The sequence below is a fragment of the Trichechus manatus genome, unplaced genomic scaffold, assembly GCF_000243295.1.
Source record: "Trichechus manatus latirostris isolate Lorelei unplaced genomic scaffold, TriManLat1.0 scaffold00216, whole genome shotgun sequence".
Taxonomy (NCBI): Eukaryota; Metazoa; Chordata; class Mammalia; order Sirenia; family Trichechidae; genus Trichechus; species Trichechus manatus.
The window spans coordinates 819,944-821,975 of record NW_004444152.1 but is presented as its reverse complement, the minus strand read 5'-3'; the positions used below and the strand labels follow the sequence as shown (position 1 = coordinate 821,975).

At 60.5% G+C, this 2,032-nt stretch overlaps 1 protein-coding gene across 1 annotated transcript in view; it reads left to right on the top strand.

Annotated features, from left to right (window-relative positions):
- The window catches only part of GRIK5 (glutamate ionotropic receptor kainate type subunit 5), a 78,250-nt gene extending 77,142 nt beyond the window's left edge, over window positions 1-1,108 (top strand). The window contains exons 17-18 of the mRNA XM_012559174.1: window positions 424-513; window positions 837-1,108. Coding sequence (XP_012414628.1) covers window positions 424-513; window positions 837-1,108 — 362 coding nt within the window. The remainder of the gene's footprint in view (window positions 1-423; window positions 514-836) is intronic.
- The last annotated feature ends 924 nt before the right edge of the window (window positions 1,109-2,032 follow it).

Here is a 2,032-nt window from a genome sequence, read left to right as displayed (position 1 = left end):
CAGCCCCCTCCTCCCTCAGACCCAGGAGTCCAGGCTCCCAGCTCCCTTCCTGCTCAGACCCAGGAGTCCAGGCCCCAGCCCCCTTCCTCCCTCAGACCCAGGAGTTCAAGCCCCCAGCCCCATCCTCCCTCAGACGCAGGAGCCCAGGCACCCAGACCCTCCTTACTCAGACCCAGGAGTTCAAGACCCCAGCCGCCTCTTCCCTCAGACGCAGGAGTCCAGGCCCCAACCCCCTCCTCCCTCAGACCCAGGAGTCCAGACCCCCAGCCCCCTCCTCCCTCAGACCCAGGAATCTGGGCCCCCACCCTTATCCCTGATAAGGACCCTAGCCTCAGCTTCCCAACCTTCCCTAAGGTTTCAGAGGTGGGCAGCCAGTGTTCTCACTCCTGCCAGGCCCACTCTCTTGCCTGCCCCCTGCCCCAGTTCTCAGCCTTGACCCCAGGACCTTCTGTCTCCACATCACACCCTCCTGGATTGGCTGCCTGCAGAGGTGGGGACCTTCCTGCTGCGGAGGTACAGGTGGGGCGCCTCCCTGTCCCCAGCCTGTCTCCTGTCTGAGATGCAGTGCTGCTGCAGGGCTGGCCCGAGGCCAGGCCTCCCACCCACCCTGCACCCCTCCTCCTGCTCCCAGGCCTCCCAGCTGCAGCTCTTCTCCGTGCCCACCCGTCTGCGCCTGGTTCTGGGGGCAGGCAGCAGGCAGATCAGTCCTTTGACAAGGTCACAAGGGGATTAGTGCTGAGCTGCGCTGAGCCTTGGATCCCAGCTTTGCCCTGGGCCTGCAGCATCGGTCAGCAGCCCTTGACAGCACCCAGCCTCACCCCACCTCTCCTGCCCAGGCCCGGACCCCCAGACTGCAGTGCCAGTCACTCACCTCACCACGTTCAGTTCAGACCAGGCCTGGGGTCCTGCCTCTTGCTCTTCTGCACCCCAAATCCTGCCTGGCTCCAATTTGGTCCTACAGAGACCTGACTGCACCCACCCGCTCATGCGCCCACGGATCCCAGCAGCCCCCAGGAGAGAGGCCAAGGCCCTCAGGACTGGCCTGTGCTCCAGCCAGGCCACTGCCTGTGCACAGCAGGCTCCTCCCAGGCCCCTGTCCCAGCTGTGACCCACACCTGGAGTGCCCTTTCTCCTCCCTCCCTGCCAGGCCTGTGGGGGCTGCAAAGATTTGCTAGGTCCTTTGAGAGACAGAGACTCAGACATCTGTGGGGCTGTGGGGAGGCCCAGGAACAGCCAGCTGGGCTGAGACGATGGCCAGAGAGAGGGGCCCAGGAAGACCTAGGGCTGGAAGGACAGAGACCCGGGCAGAGATGACACACTGAGGTGGACCCAGAGAGAAAGACAGACACAGGGACAGAGAGAACGATCCCAGTGTGAGAGAGAGACAGACGGACAAACGACAGAAGAGAGGCAGAGACAGGTAGAGAAAGACAGACACAGAGCATCACAAAGAAAGAAAGAATGCAAGAGATGGAGACAGAAACACACTGACAGACAGACACGGATAAAGATGAAGACAGACAGAAAATACTGGCACTTGGAGACAGTCTTTGATCTCAACAGACACCAACTCGGGGAGAAACAGGGGCCCAGAGAGACGGTGAGAAACTCAGCCACACTTGGGGAGAGATAGTCCAAGAGATGGAGACAGACGTCGTAAGAGACATAACGAGCTGGAGCTCAGAGAGACACACGCAGAGACAGAGAGAGGCAGAGAGACAAAGAAAGTGATGAGAGAAACAGGCAGAGAGATAAAGAGACACACAGGGAGACAGAGGTGGAGAGATAAAGGTAGACAAAACAGAGCAATCCGACAGAGACACACACAGAGACTCAGAGATAGAGAGTCCGAGACAGTGAGGCCGACTGGGAGACAGAGACGCGCTCAGAGGTTCTCAGAGATGCCCAGAGCTGGCCGGAGGGAAACTCTCCGAGAGACAGAGACCCACAGAGACAGCGCCTGCTCAGAGACACACTAGGAGCAGGCACAGAGATGAGAGATGCAGCCAGGGGCGTGGAGGGCCGGTGTCCC